At 50.9% G+C, this 14,756-nt stretch overlaps 1 protein-coding gene across 3 annotated transcripts in view; it reads right to left on the minus strand.

Moving 5' to 3' along the window:
- The window catches only part of NOTCH2 (notch receptor 2), an 81,883-nt gene extending 74,396 nt beyond the window's left edge, over nucleotides 1-7,487 (minus strand). For 2 of the 3 annotated variants that reach the window (XM_071751227.1, XM_071751228.1), the window contains exon 1: nucleotides 7,327-7,487. In XM_071751227.1, coding sequence (XP_071607328.1) covers nucleotides 7,327-7,408 — 82 coding nt within the window. In that variant the 5' untranslated portion in view covers nucleotides 7,409-7,487. The remainder of the gene's footprint in view (nucleotides 1-7,326) is intronic. The other variant, XM_071751225.1, reaches the window with a different exon arrangement.
- Between the last annotated feature and the right edge of the window lie 7,269 nt (nucleotides 7,488-14,756).

A 14,756-nucleotide genomic window follows, 5' to 3' on the forward strand; every position in this document is an offset into this window, starting at 1 on the left:
TAACCCACGTAGTAAAAGCTTAACTAGCACTTGGCCAAATAAAACCTCCCAGCACAACTCTGCAGAGGGGAACAAGAGGGTGATGGCTTTTGGGGTCACACTAAGGATCTGGATCAGTGAATCCTATTTAGCTTGCTAGGCCAAATACAGACACAGCAGAGAGGCTTTAGCAAAGTAATGATTAATTTTCTCCTGGTTTTTGACAAATTATTCCTACCTTGAACTGCTGTTTAGCAGGTCATTAAACTACTACTAGTCCTTACAATTCTTTAACAGACACGCAAAGTGAATGGGGTAATGCAGGCAGCTGAATATATATTTAGTATGCACTAAGCTAAAAGTGAAAGAAGCTAAGAAAACAGAAGCAAAAAACTCTTTTGTATTTGTCTTCAGCTTGGGATTAACATAGGCTGAATAGAACTACATTTAAATGCAACTAAAGCTGGAGCAAATGTAAATGTAATCATATTCTATATTAAAATGAGTATTAGAAGTAACATAACCACTTCACTTTAAGAAAAAATTCACAAAGGGAATTGAAGACTGTAGTTCTCACAGTAAAATTAGCATTTCTGTGCATAAAGCACTGTCTTCCTTTATTTCATGGTATCTTTAACAAATTTCACAATGCATGTAAAACCCAGGTATTTCGACATTACTTACTTCAAAGCTGTTTTTTCTGCCACTCTGCCACAGTGTGCTTAAGAGTTAACAGTCTCAGAAATTCTACCCTCTGCCTCAGCCAGCATAAAGAGTTATGTTTTGCTACACCCATGATGCTAACTGGCAATACTTTGTTGTGCAGAGCATCAGAAGACAGCCTCGCCTTGAAAAGAGAAAAACCACTTTTTCTAGAAGCCATACACAGATAGCATCAGCATGCTCTCAAGGCTTTGAGTCTAACAGGCTGCTTTTGACAGTTTTCTGCTGTGTTTAGTAAATCAGTAATGGTGAATGATTTGTTGGTTTTCTGGACTCACTGTAGCTTGCCAAAACCACCAAGACTATCAGAAGTTGGGTTAGCCCTGACCAAGCACGAGCAGTGATATTTGAAGTCTGCGGTAGACCACCAGGGTCTCTCCATGGGGAAATCCCACAGTTTTTTGATGTACTGAACCACCTCAAGATTTCCATCAGCCCTTTTGAGCAGATCAGGGGAATAGCAGGAAGACACTGCAGACCTATCAAAAAGCCTGGCTTCTTGGGAAGGGTCCAGGCCACCACTTTGGAAAAAGGAGTACGAGGTTCCCAGCAAGTACTGGGGCCAAGTTTGAAAGATTTCTCAGACAAAGAGATAATGTTATGAGCTACACAACTCAGCCTTGGGTCCATACAAACCCTTGTACGTGCCTCTACTTGGACACAAATTCTAACCTGACATTTTAACTAGCCTACCAGGACTCTTTTCCAAGGCCAGAGGGAAAAAACAGGTAGCTGCTGCTGTAAAATGAGCTCAAGCAGAAAGCATTACTCTCAAAAACACTATAGGAAAAGCTGTGCTTCTCAGCCTCTAGATCCAACAGAGTTCATGGAGAACACTTTCACCCAGGTTTAATCTTTTTGACTAAAGAGACAGTTAAAGCTATTCAAGGAAGAAAATAAAAGTTGTCTTTCTGCCTCATTGCTCTTTAAGACGCCAAGATGATCTGGAAGTTGTGATTTGGTTTCTACAGTTCATCTGCCCACTATAAATTCAGATACTTGAAATAGGGAAGGATTAAGTTCAGAAGCTGTAAGTGGCAAGAGTTCAGCTTTTAAAAGAAAAAATTTCTGTATGGAAACAGAGCCCTAACCAGAGAAAATCTGAAAGGGATTTGTTGTAAATACCAAAAGGAAAGCAATGCCAATAAAGTCCTCACCCAGTTCAGAAAAAAAAAAAATCAAGCAGAAATAAAGATGCAAAGTGACAAAACAATGCTGTGAGGAAGAGATATTACAAATCTTGTTTCCTGCTGCTTTGTGGTTGATTAGCCTGTATCTAAGAAGGTTGCAGGCTCTGACCAAGGGTTTTACTGTAAGTAAGGGGACAGAAATACTCTGGCAGAGAACACAGCTGAGCTGCTGGGGCAGCTTTCTCTTTGGGAGGACATTACATGGGTCAGTCTTCCTTCTTTCTGTCCATAAATTTTCCAATTCATAGAAACTACCTTTTCCGAAACTAGACTTGGCTGAAAAAGCTCTCTTATAGGGGGGGTAGAAAACAACCTACTTGACATAGAAGAATAGTCAGGCTAAAAATACACTAGAGACTAGAAAGAAAACTGAAGCACAAAATAGGTTTCAATAACCTTTATGCAGTCATGGACTTTGTCTTACTTGACAGTCATAAGAAACAGCCTGTCATTTCAACCATCTTACCCATTATATATGATGAGAAAAACAGCATTTGATTCCCTTCAGGAAAAACAGAGTGTGACAAAAAGATGCTAAGAGAAAATGCTAAAAACACAAGGTACAATTCTGGAGGAAGAGCAGTAAGTTCTCAAGAAGCAGAAAGACACAAATCACCTCACAACAAACAGCTGCTGGGAAAGTTGGTAAAGAATAAGCTGCATATACGTGGAGAGAGTACCCAAAGATAACCAAATTTTGGAGGAAAACCACAAAGAAGTGATAGCTAATTCTGCTACTCATTAACCTCAACAGATTACAGCTCCAGTGAGATTAGGTACCAGGGAAGAACCCACTAGTAAATAAATGCTGTCTCAAAATATGAAAATAGCTTTTTCTTTTTTTCTTAAGAGCAAATCACTCTATGGCAGCCACGAGGGAGGAAGCAAACTATTAAAAAAACCTTAGTGCAAAAAAGTGATAAAAGTATTCAGCTCACATTTAGAAAATGTGAACATTTGGGGGATTTAAACAAGCTGAGTGGTCAGCATTTCACAGACAGAAGGTAGTAATTAAGGACAGATCTTGTCTATAAGGCACAGAATTAGTTGGTAGAGTAAAAATACTTTAATTGGTCATTAAGACATCTCCACTGCTTTTACACCCAGAAGCCTGAAATCATTGTATAATGCAAGACTCACCAACAGAGAAGATAAGCAGAGCTCAGAGGAGTGTGATGGCACTCAGCCAATGTCCTGTACTTTTTGGGAGTGAAAACCACAATATCTAAACTGTTTTCCCTCTCTAACTTATCTAGAGGCTTGTTAAAAAAAAAAAAAAATCAAGAAGAATCCACATAATAAAGCAAATTTGAAAAGAACAAGCCTGTAAGAAATTTTGCTTTAGAAGTTTATCAGGATTTTTTGAATCTGAGAGTGGCAACAGCAGATCTCTCATTCACCATATTGGTCAAAAGGGAGGACTGGTGGTGGAAGCCCCATCCCTGGAAGTTTTTAAGGCCAGGCTGGATAAAACTCTAACCTGATCTCGTGGGAGGTGTCCCTGCCCAAGCCAGGGAGTTGGAACTGGATGATCTTTAAGGTCCCTTCCAACCCTGACAATTCTACAATTCTATATTCACCATTTACTTGCACAGCTACTATTCCCTGCTTTCCCATACTCTGTTTTCGAAACAAAGCCAAAATACCCAACATCCAGAACTGCAACATAAAGCATTTAGATTAAAAAAAAAAAAAAGTTTAACAAAAAAAATGTAGGGAAAGCAACTACAGAGCTGAAGAGGAACTGGTGTTTCCATGGCAATCTGGCAGACCAGAGCCATGCTTGCCTTTTCTACAAAGTCTTCCCTCATTCTCCAGCATTAAATCTTTATTAATCTGAACATTAAGCATGTTTGCCTGTGCAGGAATGCTAGCCCACCACTTGCTTGCACAGCCATCCAGGGTGATGTCAGAGAAAAGGGGATGGAGACTTGCAGCATGGAACAACCAGCAGACGCTCGTGCCATTTTGAGACACAAAGCTCTTTTTTCATCCTCGTAGCAGTCTATAAAAAGGACATGTGCCCTAGGAACAGACTATTTTCTAAACAGAACGAATGATTATTTCTGCAGCTCTCAGATGACCGTGTCTAGAATGATATAAGCACTGTTTCTTCTAGATGGGCACTGCCAGCCCTTTACCGTGATGATTTCATGGTTAATTAATAGAAACTCATAGCTACAAAAGGACTTTCTAACAGAGATGTTTAGGGAAGTTCCTCTTTCTCAAGGTGGATGAAGTTTCCTCACTTGTCCCAAAGGAGAGATGAGAATTAATAATCACTGTATCTTTCCTCCTCTTAACAGCCAAGAGCCAAGAGTACAAACTTAAAGGAAACAATTTTACATCAAGATGTGGCATTGTTTGGGTTTGCTGTGAGGTTTGGGTTTGGCTTCAGTGAGGTTTTCAACACGTTGCCAGAGTCCTACTGCTTTTTCACCTACCCCTTGTTCAAGCATCAGCCATCCATCCCCTCTCACAGCACTAATTATATTTTTGGAAGAGGGAGAAGCTGAACAGGACCAGAGCAGAGAAGGAAGAAGAGAAATGCCCACTGGCTGCAACAGCAGCAAGATGCTTAGGAAAAGGGAGGACTGGAAATAGCTGTGGAAGCTGCCACAAACCCAACCCAACCCACTGTAAGATTTTCAAATGCCAAATGCCACCAGAGGCACAGGTCCTCTTTTCCCAAGGATTCAAGCCCTGAGAACGTCAGCAAGCTGATCTTCACGTAGTTCTAATCTGACTAAGTGATGCCCTGCAGGAAGTGATGCAAGTTACCCAGATTCTCATCACACTCCCTTTTCAAAGTCTAAATCAGCATATTTGATAAGACCAAATCTGATAGACAGCAGCACCTTCCCCAGATCCTGTAAAACTTGCTCTTCTGTAAGCAAATCTGTGTCAAGCAGTCTGGCATCGTCAGCCCTATCTGAAGTCCTCAAGTTTCACTGTTTGAATACTGAAGCCCCCAAACTGGAGTCCATATCACCACCCTACCTTGCCACTGTTGGCAACAAAAAAAAAATTATCGCAAGCCCTCGGAAATCCAGGCTGATAATCAGCAGCAACCTGGTGAAACTGAGCTGGCCCAGCAAAACCCAAGTGAAAATAATGAAAGTGGGTGATTAGGGTGGGCTTCAGTAGTGAGGATTCCTGTTCCACCTGTTGCTGCCTGATCAGAAGAGGAGCAAATTGTCCACAGCAATTATCAGGAAAGTATCCTCACCAAAAGCACAGGTGGTGCTGCCCCACCCCAGCTTACTGCAACTCCACCAGCAGCTTTTTGCAAACCTACACAATGGCCCAACTGGAAAAGCAAGTTGCTGCACCATGGGGCTTGCATGATGAGGCAGAGCTGAGCAGCCCAAACCATAGTGCTGAGAGCATCCAGGAGCCTCCTATTTATTGACCAAGAGGGCTGACACTAGGTACCTGCCCTCTCTTGCACAAGAGCATCAAGACAGTTGAATATGCACCTGAAAATACCCTTTTGGTGACTTCATCTTTCCCATCAAACGAAGCCACAGCTCCCACTCCCAAAAACCAGATGCAAGGTCAGTATCTCACCAACAGCAGGAGTCATTTTCACTCCAGATTTGTCATCTCTGACAACCAGCTTTGTGTAGCACTGCCAAGAGATTTCACTTCCAAGGCCAAAAACGTATGGGAGCATGGGAGGAGAGGACCTTGACCAGCTCACAGGTGTCTGTGCCCAGCCAAGTGACAACAAGGGACACCTCTGTCTGCTCTCAGCTCCTACACAAGAAGGAACTGGCAGGGCTAGCAACAAGCTGATAAATTGCTACTATGAAGGGCCAGTTTAACCAAGTGGACATGACATTTAGTCTTTATAAAAATAGAATTTTGCCATCTTATTGGGTTAGGTAAACCATTTCCAAAAATAATAGTCCTGCTACGTACCACATCTCTACCCTACCAAGAAAATATATTTCTGAATTGAAAAGGCACCTTACTCTTGAAAGGACCTTTTAATTTTCCAGCCCCTTATTGAGCAAAGCTGGCCAAAAGGCATTCAGGAAATAGCACTTTTTTTTTTTTTTTCCACTCCAACCATTTTCTTGCAACGTATTTGTAAAACTAAACAAGTCAGATTTAAGAAGGGGTTACTGGAGAGGAAAAAAAAAAAACAAAAAAACCAACATTTCTCCTGGGAGACAAATGATGACCACTTCAAAGTCAAAACAGATAGACTGATTAACCCAACTAACCCATATCCAAGTCAGCAGTAGTGGTGAAAACCCCCACAGACATCAGTTTCCACTCCTAAACCATATGAAAGAATGAAATGGCTGAAATTATCAGTGTCTGACCCAGCCACACACTGAAGAAGTTCCACCACCACTTACTCCCATTGCTACACTCTCCACAAATCATCAAGAAAGAGATGCAGACTCTCTCTTCAAATAGGAAGAAAGGACAAGAAGTCACGGAAGAAATCAGTGACTGCTGGTCCTGGACAGCTGTAACGTGCTGCAAGGCTACAGATGCTTTATCCTAGGAGCAGGACTGCTGCTGGGACAGGCATGAAATCCATCAGAACGCAACAGCCCGGGCATTCTCCAGGGGGCTGCAAAACATTGGGAATGCCAAGAGGCACCGGGGAGCAGTGAGGAAAAGCAGGAGAGTTCCTTCAGCTGGGAACACATGGCTGCACCGTGCCTCCAGCGAGCAGAAGAGGAGGACACGGAGGAATTTTCTCTCTCTGTGGAGGTATTTCCTCAACAAAGAGGACAGAAAGAACGCGACGCGCGGGCATTTCACGCCACGGGAAGCAGCAAACCATTCCCCCCGTGTTTTGAAACCCAAGAACCTTAAGCACCCGAGTTCATTTTTCCAATAGTGCCACCGCACTGCCAGCCAGGGACGGCTTCCATTTCACTTCGCCGTTACCTGGGAGCTCCCACGGGTGGGCAGCCCCGTCCCGTCCCCCACCTCCCGCGGGTGGGCAGCCCGGGTCCCGTCCCCCACCTCCCGCGGGTGGCAAACCACCTCCCGCCCCCCCCCACACCTCCCACGGGTGGGCAGCCTCCGTCCCACTCCCCCCCACCCCCTCGCCTCCCACGGGAGGGCAGCCCCGCCGCTGCTCCGAGCGAAGCCCCGCACCGCGGGCAGCCCCCGGTCCCGCGGCGGGACCCGCACCCCTTCCCGGCTCGCAGGTGACCCCAACTCGGGGGAACCCCACGAGGAGGCGGCGGCCGTGGCGGGACCAGCCTCCCACCCGCGATGACACCCCACGCGTGGCCGCCGCGGCCCCGCCGCTCCCCGCCACAAACCCGGGTCCCCTTCCACGGTCGGCCCGGGACACAAACGCCGTCCGGGCCGCGGCTGAGGAGGCGCCGGTCCTCCCCCGCGACGGCGGGCCGGGAGAGGGGCGGCTCCGGGAAGCCCCTCAGGTCCCCCCTTCACTCACCGGCGGCGGGCTCGGCGCGGCTGAGCACGGCCAGCACCAGACCGAGGAGGGCGGCGAGCGCTGGCCCCGCTCCGCGGGCCATAGCCACGGCCGCTCCCGCCGCCACTGGCACGGAACAGCGCGGTGCGGAGCGGAGGGATCTGCCCGGCCACCGATGGCGCCTGCGGCCGCCCCGCGCGGAAGGATACGGTCGAGACGCGACGCGCCCCCGCTTCCTCCGCCGCGACGCGCGCCACGCCCTGAGCCAGCGCCGCTAGGGGGCGCTCTCACCGGGACGGGAATGGGATGGGATGGGATGGGATGGGATGGGATGGGATGGGAATGGGGATGGGGATGGGGATGGGGATGGGATGGGATAGGAATGGGATGGAATGGGATGGGATGGGGATGGGGATGGGGATGGGGATGGGGATGGGGATGGGGATGAGAATGGGGATGGGGATGGGGATGGGATGGGAATGGGGATGGGGATAGGGATGGGACGAAATGGGGTGGGATGGGATGGGATGGGATGGGATGGGATGGGATGGGATGGGATGGGATGGGATGGGATGGGATGGGATGGGATGGGATGGAATGGGATGGGGATGGTGATGGGGATGGGGATGGGGATGGGGATGGGACGGGACGGAATGGGATGGGATGGGATGGGATGGGGATGGGACGGGATGGGATAGGAATGGGATGGAATGGGATGGGATGGGGTGGGATGAGAATGGGAATGGGAATGGGAATGGGAATGGGAATGGGATGGGGTGAGATGGGATGGGATGGGAATGGTGCGGGACAGAATGGGAATGGGAATGGGAATGGGACGGGACGGGACAGAATGGGAATGGGAATGGGAATGGGAATGGGAATGGGAATGGGAATGGGACGGGACGGGACAGAATGGTATGGGATGGGTCGGGTCTGGGCAGAGGGGATGGGATGGGATGGGATGAGATGAAACAGGATGGGATGGGATGGGATGGGATGGGATGGGATGGGATGGGATGGGATGGGACGGAATGGGATGGGATGGGATGGGATGGGATGGGATGGGATGGGATGGGATGGGATGGAATGGGATGGAATGGGACGGGTCGGGTCGGTTCTGGACAGCGGGGGCTGCCTGGGCAGAGCGGTGGGGATGGGGGGCAGAGCAGTGAGGGTACGGAGCGGGTGGCAGTGGGGATGGGGGGTGGGTGGCTGTGGGGACAGAGGGCAGGGGCAGCTGGACACGTGGGCTGTGAGTGTGTGTCCCCACGGGGTGGTGGCAGCAGTGGGAGGACAGCAGTGTCCCCAGCTGGCAGGACGGGTGAGGAGCTGCTCAGAGGGGGGTGCGATGGAGAGGGACCCGCGGGCAGGTACCCATGGGATGGGACACCTGGAAACTGCCTGAGGGCCACGTCGGGGGGAAGGGAACCTTCCGGAGCAGCCCCACGGCTGAGCCTCACGGCTGCCCCAACACCCGAGGAGAGCCAGGTTCCCACGGAAGATGCCTTGAGAGGGAGGGCAGCAGCTGCATTCACCATCCAGATCTCTCCCGGGGTCAGCCATCATTTAAAAAGCGTTAAAAATCCTTCTGCCTTGGCTCCAGCTCCAGGAGGACTGAGAGCCCTTTGTGTGCGGTGCTGACACAGCAGCCCGGCCCTCCAGGATTGTGCCGGGTTTGGGGCAGAGAGGGGGCAATGAATAAACCTCAGTTTTCCCCCTGTAATTCTCCCAAGTGCAGAGCTGGACAGTCAGTGCCATCCCATCAACACGATTTTTCCAGGTATTGCTAATGCAGCCTGGGGGATGAATCCCTCAGCTTCCAGGGCTTCCCATCACCGATGGCACGATGGTTCTTCACAGCCAGGATGTGGCACTGCTCCTGGCACAGCTCCCTCACCCAGCATGCCCCAAACTTCCCAAATATAAAGTTATGGGTGGTGGCTTAAGTTAAAACAATCACAAAGCCAAGCTGGGAATTGAGGAGGGTTAGGAATGTGACTGGAACAAGGAGGCCTTGTGGCTGCTGTCCCATGGGTCTGTCATTAAGCAACAAGCTGCTTGCAGAGGAATTATAACTATGATTTAGCATAGTTTCATCTTACATACTCAGTTACAGTCCCATTAGCAACACCATATGCAAATAAGAGAAAGTTCATCACACAGAGTACCCACAGGCAAAAGCGACGGGACCCTCCAGCTCTCCCTCGTGCCATCTCACCCCCAGTTTCCCACCCAGAGGCCACCAGTGGCCAGTCCTGCAAGTGAAGGGGTGTGGCAAGGTTTTTCTGTAATTTCCAGATGGTTTCTCCCACCCTGGCTTTGCCCATGGAGCATTAAGCTGAACATGAGCCAGCAGTGTGCCCAGGTGGCCAAGAAGGCCAATGGCATCCTGGGCTGGCTCAGGAACAGCGTGGCCAGCAGGTCCAGGGAAGGGATTCTGCCCCTGTGCTCAGCCCTGGGGAGGCCACAGCTTGAGTCCTGTGTCCAGTTCTGGGCCCCTCAGCTCAGGAAGGAGATTGAGGTGCTGGAGCAGGTCCAAAGGAGGCAACTGGGCTGGTGAAGGGACTCGAGCACAGATCCTATGAGGAGAGGCTGAGGGAGCTGGGGGTGTTGAGGCTGGAGAAGAGGAGGCTCAGGGGAGACCTCATCACTCTCTCCAACTCCCTGAAAGGAGGTTGGAGCCAGGGGGGGGTTGGGCTCTTTTCCCAGGCAACTCTCAGCAAGACAAGAGGGCACAAGAGGTCTCAAGTTGTGCCAGGGGAGGTTTAGGTTGGACATGAGAAAGAATTTCTTTAGGGAGAGGGTGATCAGGCATTGGAATGGGCTGCCCAGGGAAGGGGTGGATTCTCCATCCCTGGAGATATTTCAAAAGAGCCTGGATGTGGCACTCAGTGCCATGGGCTGGGAACTGCAGTGGGAGTGGATCAAGGGTTGGACTTGATGAGCTCTGAGGTCCCTTCCAACCCAGCCAATTCTAGGATTCTATGATTTTGCCCAGGTGCCAGAACTGAGCCCTGGTTGCTCAGGGTGGCAAGGCCAGGATGGGCAGGGTGATGGGCAGGGAGTCTGGCACAGTGATGGGCAGGGGGTTTGGCAGGGTGATGGGCAGGGTGCTGGTGCCTGGCAGAGAGCTGGGTGCATTCCAGTGCTGCAAGCGATGCCAGCTGAGGGATTAGGAGTGCTGAACAGACTCCATATCCACAGCATCTCTCGTTAAACTGCCCTGGCAATTAGGGAAATCCTGGCACTTTGGCTGACAAAGCCACAGGGATCAAGCCCTCCCTGCTGCTCCATGTTTGGAGTCTCACTCCACAATGATTTTGGTCTCCTGCTCCCCAGAGCACACATTTGGATCTCGGTGTGTGCAGGTGGCTCTCCAGCCCCAGCCTTCTCCAGGTTTCCTGCTCCACAGATTTGAATCCAGCCCCGTGTGCCAGAGCTCAAATTGTCACCAGCAGTGTCAGAGGCTGGGGCCCTTCCAATCAGCAGAACCCCCAGAAATGGTGCCAAGGGGCTCATCTGCAGCCAGCACAGCCAGATGTGACAAGGGATGAGGGTGTCCTGTCCCTTGCCTGTGCTCCCTCTGGTCAGTGAGGGATCCCATGGGAACGCCATCTCCCCACACATCATTCCAGAGCTGGGAGGACACTGCCAGGCAGAGGTGCCCAGGGCTGTGCTCTGCTCCCCCCAGCTCTCCCTGCAAAATGTTAAAAATGGGTTTAAGCACTCAGGTGCTTTCTGGGTGTCTGTGCATTCTCAGCAAGCATCTCATCAGTTCTCCTCTGTCCCTCACCTTGGAGGAACTGCTGGTTTCACCAGCTTTGCATTGGTTCCCTCCGAATTAATTCTGCTTTCTTGCAATAACCTCTCAGTGACATTACTGATGGTTGAGGTATTCAGCCCACACCCAAACACTTGCCTTACATCCCAGCATTTTACACACCCAGATAAATGTTGCCTCACTTTTACCCACCCCTGCTCTTGGGGTCCTTAGGATGTGCTTAAGTCATATGTCCCAGCTTTCCCTTCTGCAAACAGAAGAGCTGGAACCCTGTTAAAATGAAAAATGAGTGAAAAGACATCACAGACATGAGGTTTAAGAAAAACAGGAGGCAGAGGGTTTCCAACAAAATCCTTGGTGCTGGCAGCCTTGTGCTCACACCACTAATAACTTGTCCTATGGTTCATCTGCTAACTCTTAACATTCATATGACTTGGCTTACACCAGGATTACCTTACCTGCCAGCTCCTCTCATCTTAAAAAGAAACAGAGAAGTGCACTGGCATTCCTGCATCAGGCCCTGCAGGAATGTGCTGGGAACCCTGAGCTGCCTCTGCTGCTTTGCTTAATCTCCCAGAGAATTCGTTCCCTCTGCCATCCCCTCTGCTGCCCTCTCTCTCAGCAGCCCCTGGAGAATTTATGTTGCAGTCAGAGCTGTGTGGTGTTTACCAAAGGGGGGGGGGGGGACGGGGGACTGTGAGGCTCACAAAATGCTCCTGGCTCTGGGAATGTGATGGAGCAAGAACTGAGTGAGCAGCTGGTGCTGTGCTGATGGCTGGGACAGGGCTTGCAGCCGTGGCAGCTGCTCAGCACTGCACAGCTCCAGCTTCAGCTCCTATTTCTGGGTCTGGACCCAGGACTGGCTCTGCAGACAGGAGCCTGCAGTTCCCCCTCTCAGGCAGCAGCTGCTGGAGAGCTGCAGTGGTGATGTGCAGCAGGCAAGCACCCGTACATACCCACCCAGCATCCTCACAGCCCATCTAAGTCATGCATGACCCCCATCACCTGTGGTCCCCATGGAGGCAGGGACATGGGAAAGCAGAGCAGAGGCTTCTTTATACTCCCAGAGGAACCAGAGCCCAGCCTCAGTGCCCAGTCATGCTGTGACATCCCTCCTGGCATGAGGCAGGAGCCTCGTGGAGGCCACCCAGGTCACTTCTTGCCTTGACGTTCCCTTTCCCAAGGCAAAATCCGTGGGCAAGATGCCACTGCACCTGGGAGGGGGTCATGGCTGTGCAGGGGAGGACAGGCAGCTCCAGGGAAGGTCCCAGGGAGACACACAGCCCAGGTACTGCAGGCTCTGGCACCACAGAAACCCAGGCAGGACTCGTGATGACTGTGACTCCAGCAACCACATTCAGTTCTGTTCCTCTGTGCAAATCCAGTGGCTGCTGCCACTTTTGGGGGCCCAGCAGTGGCTGATGAGAAGGGGACACTTTCTGCTCGGGGTGCTGTGTCACAACAGGGCTAGGGAATCCCTTTTCCAGTGAGTGCAGGCAGCGTGGTGGGGAAGCAGAGTGTGCCAGGATGACCAAGGAGCACTGACGGGGCCAGGGTGCTGCTGGAGGGATGCTGGGGGTAGGAAAAGATTAAAAAAAAAAATAAAAATGCAGTGGCAGAGGAAGCATTTTTATCATCTCTCTGCAGACTGCTGGGGTTCAGCCACAGGGGGATTTCTGAGCTATAATTCAAAATCACACTGGGCTCCTCTGTGCAGCCATCAGAGCAGAGCAAGCTCCATGCTGGGTGTCTGGCAGCACTGCTGGGGTGGGCACAGGGAAAGGGGACTCCCCAACTTCTGCTTTATCTCCTCCAGTGGGTTTGCAAGCTCAGAAAAACAGGAGCAACCACATGGGATGTAGGCTGTAGGCACAGCCTCTGGTAAAGCCTGGGGCACCCCTGCACCCCCAGGGAACACAAATGGTGCTCAACATGGGGGAGAAAGGGCACAGCTGGGGAGGGGAGGTGGTACAGCTGCCCCAGGGGAGGAAAATCTGGGAATATGCATGGGCAGCCGGGTTGGAGGTTGTTCAGGAAGCACAGGAAGAGCACCCATGGTGGAGAGGTTGTATCCCACCTCTCCATAGTGCTGGCTGCAGGCAGCCCAGAGCAGCTGGATCCCCAGAGACCTCCAAAGAGCTCAGGTCTGGATGGCCAACAGGGATGGAGTGAGGAGGATGCCAGGGGTTGGGTTGATGCCCTATGTCCTGCCCTGGGACCTGCTGAGTGCTTGGGATGGGGACAAGCCCAGTTGTGCCACCTGGGATGGGGGGATGGAAGAGTTTGGGGGAACACTGGGGTGGATGTGGTGTTGATTCAGGCCTATGTGGGAGTTCTGTTCTCAGCAGTCAGCTGCCTGTGGCCAGCCACCAAGCCCAGCACCAATTTCAGGTGACAGCAAAATCTACATCCTCCTTTCTGAAAGGTCACCTTGGCAGCAGCACAGCAGGGGAGGAGAAAGTGACCTTCTGAGCCCCTCAGCCTGGTTCTGTGGGGCTCCCCTCCCTGTCCCAAGTAGGATTGAGAACCCCCTCCCCCAGAGAGACAAAGCTGCCATGGCCCCAGGCAGCCCTCAAGAGAGGGAGGACAAGGATGGTGATGCTCAAAGGCCGAACCCCAAGCCCTGTCCCTTGCTGCCCAGGAGTTACCTGTCCCAGGCAGCACTGGGTGTGCCACAAGCACATTTGCACAGCCCTCTGCACCACTGGGATGTTCACCCATGGCAAAGCAGCTGCTGGAAACCACACAGGGTCAAACATCCCTCGAGGTTCCAGAAGGAAAGATGCTGAAAGAAGGAAAGACGCTGAAAATGGTGTGCAGGTTTTTTTTGTTTTGTTTCTTTGGGGTTTGTTTTCTTTTGTTATTTTTGTTTGTTGTTTTTTTTGTTTTGTTTTGTTTTTTTTGTTTTTTTTTTTTTTTTTTTTGTTTGGGTTTTTTTGGTTTGGTTTTTTTGGGGGTGAGAGGGAAGGTGGGTGTCGTTGTTTTTCGGCTTTTTGGTTGGTTGGTTTTTTGTTTGTTTGTGGGTTTTTTTGCTTTGGTTTTTTTTCTTCTTTTTTTCTGGAAATCTTCCCACAAGAGGGGTTTGGAAGTGCAAGGAGGTAGCTCACAGCGACGGAAGCAGTTGGTGCCCGAATAAAGACAGAAACCAAAACTTAGCAGCACTTGAACGGCTGCCCCCGGTGGTGACATTTTGGCCACAGCTTGTTCCAGGTGAGACCCGGTTTATATCTGACCCTGCCAGCTCCTGCCATCCCACTGCTCTCCCCCTTTCCACGCTGCCATCCCCCAGCAGCACCCAGGAACCAGCTCTGCCTGCCTGCTCTTGCTGCTTTGCTTTACAGATGCTCAAGAAAAAATCCCACCCCCCATCACAGAGCTGAGCAGTGACAGGAGCAAGCACAGCTAAAATTTTTTCTGCATGATCACAAGCACCTCCTGCCAACCCCTTTTCCTTTGCACCCTACTGCTCTCTGCCCATACCCTGTGCCAAGGGGTGCCAAGGGGTGCCAAGGGGTGCCAAGGGACAAAGGGCCAGGGAAATCCTGGATCCACCCCCCAAGCCCCCCAGGGTGCAGGTGGGGTGCCAGGATTCTGCACTGCTCCCAGGTCCTGCACCTGATGTGGGGACAAAACCAGGGGACCAAGCACAGAGGAACCAGGTGATGCCCGG

This window comes from Heliangelus exortis, chromosome 8 (genome assembly GCF_036169615.1).
Source record: "Heliangelus exortis chromosome 8, bHelExo1.hap1, whole genome shotgun sequence".
In the NCBI taxonomy this organism is placed as follows: Eukaryota; Metazoa; Chordata; class Aves; order Apodiformes; family Trochilidae; genus Heliangelus; species Heliangelus exortis.